Source organism: Phalaenopsis equestris, unplaced genomic scaffold (genome assembly GCF_001263595.1).
Source record: "Phalaenopsis equestris unplaced genomic scaffold, ASM126359v1 Scaffold000826, whole genome shotgun sequence".
NCBI lineage: Eukaryota > Viridiplantae > Streptophyta > Magnoliopsida > Asparagales > Orchidaceae > Phalaenopsis > Phalaenopsis equestris.
Window position 1 is genome coordinate 719,954 of NW_018165266.1, and position 2,046 is coordinate 721,999.

General features: G+C 34.8%; 1 protein-coding gene across 1 annotated transcript; it reads left to right on the forward strand.

Moving 5' to 3' along the window:
- Nucleotides 1-355: 355 nt before the first annotated feature.
- Nucleotides 356-1,259, forward strand: LOC110031473. The gene has a single exon (XM_020734682.1). It carries the CDS (start codon nt 564-566, stop codon nt 1,146-1,148), a length of 585 nt encoding a protein of 194 aa, XP_020590341.1. The 5' UTR covers nt 356-563; the 3' UTR covers nt 1,149-1,259.
- Nucleotides 1,260-2,046: the final 787 nt, after the last annotated feature.

The window sequence follows — 2,046 nt, forward strand, 5'->3', positions numbered from 1 at the left end:
TATTAATTTTTTTTTTTTTCACTTTTATATTATTCTTATTATGTGATGTGCGAATTTTTTTTTTATATAGAATAGATGTGTCTCATATCCAAATTATATCATATCTATATTTCCGTATTAATATCATGGCAATATCCATCAAAATTATTGTTTAAGAAATTATTTGTTAGTATTTGAAATGTTCGCTCGAACTAATTCCACATTTGCCGCAAAAAAAACTGCTAGAATTTTTAAAAAATGTTACAACTTCCGCCACGTGGTCTGTAAGGGTGAAGTCAGTTACATAAATTTTGCCTAATCCGATTAACATTTCTCACTTTCATAAATTCGCCGGGAAACGGTGTCCGCTTCCCTTACTATATTTATCTAATTGAAGTGGTCGGCAGACACAATAAATTACTATAAAAAGCCCTCCGGTTCCACCAAGCTTGCAAAAGCCTTCACCAACCCAAAAACCCAAAAAGCAAATAAGGAATAAAACCACAGCCACAATCCTCTTTCCATCCTATCTGACATCAAAAACAGAGAAAATAAGCCACACCTTCCCATCCTCTTTCCTCACCATGGCAAGAATGCTACAACTTGTCCCTTTAAATGACTTTGATCCCTCACCTCTTCCCCTTCCCCTTCTCCTTACCCTCCTCGCTGCACTCTTTATTCTCGCCATCTTCTCCCTCATTTCTGCCCTTTGTGCTTCCCATTACCCCAAGTCACGCTCGCGTTCACCGCCACCAACATCGATATCTTCATCAGAAGAACATGACGCAAAGGTAACAGTTTTTCCTGCAACACACGGGCCAATCGGCCCGACCGACCCTCCCACCCCTACCAAGCACATGACACCGCGGCGGAAGCTGTCCATGAGCCTGAGCCTAAAACTCCCTGAAAGGTTGACATGCGTGCGGACAGGGAGAAAAGAGGCTCAGGAGAAGGAGAAGACAAATTCTGAAGATTCGACGTGGATGAAGGCCATTATTCTTGGAGGGAAATGCAAGGTTCCTGAAAATGGTGAGCGCGAAGATGACGAAATTATTGTTTATGACGAGAATGGGAACAGGCAGAGGATTTATCATCCCAGGACACCGAGATCAACACCAGTGTCGAGAACAAACTCCTTCATCATCCCTTCTAGCCATGTGATTGTGTGATCGATCTGGTTCATTAAAAATCTTTTTTTTGTTAGAAAAATGTTTTTTTTTTCCAGTTTTAGCTAATTTCAATGTAAAGTATGGTATGATGTTATAAGCAGTAGAGAGGAGGAGGAGATCATTATCTTTTGCTTCTTGGATTGATTAGTTTTTTCTTAATTCAAAATTTTGCATTAGAATGTTTTAATTTAATATTTATTAGAAAGATTATTATGTTATTGAATTTATTGTTAGATGAATCAAAATTTATGTTACATTTATTTTAGAAATAATCTTGTTGAATCCTAAAGTTTTCAGGGATGCATTCTGTTGTGTCTCTAGTGTGTGTTGTTTTTATGCGTTTTTATGTCAATTTAAATCCTTGGTACAGTGCCAAAAACTTGACCCGTCCCGAAATTAATTTAGCTTTAAAAATAATACCAAAAAACTTGAACCAATTTATATTAAGTATTTAATGTGTAAAATCAAAATGTTCATAAAATATATAAAATAGTTCACACACTAGGACTTCTACGCGAGTGCATGTATCGCTTCAAGTAATATATCACTCAAGTAATAAAGGGCTCTAATGGAGTCCTAGATATTGAATCCACAGGAAAGTTGGAAATGCCTATAAATAAGTTCTTCAGATTATAATGTAAAGTACAATTTTTAAAACTACAAAAAGTAAAGTGATAAATTTGAATATTAAGTAACAAGTGAATACTAAGTAAAATGCAGTTGAAAGACAAAGTTAACTAAACTAAATGCTAAACTTTCTAAAGTAAACTTACAAAAATTTAACTAAGTTTTTGTGACGGAAAGTTCAATTTTAAGAAAGTATCATTCCCCTTTACAATGAGTATACGGATTGTGAAGAAATTTATTAAAATCATTTAAATTTATAAAAATTATTTTG

Coding starts and splice junctions, on each gene's coding strand:
- LOC110031473 (XM_020734682.1), top strand. CDS start 564: ATGGCAAGAATGCTACAACTTGTCCCTTTAAATGACTTTGATCCCTCA.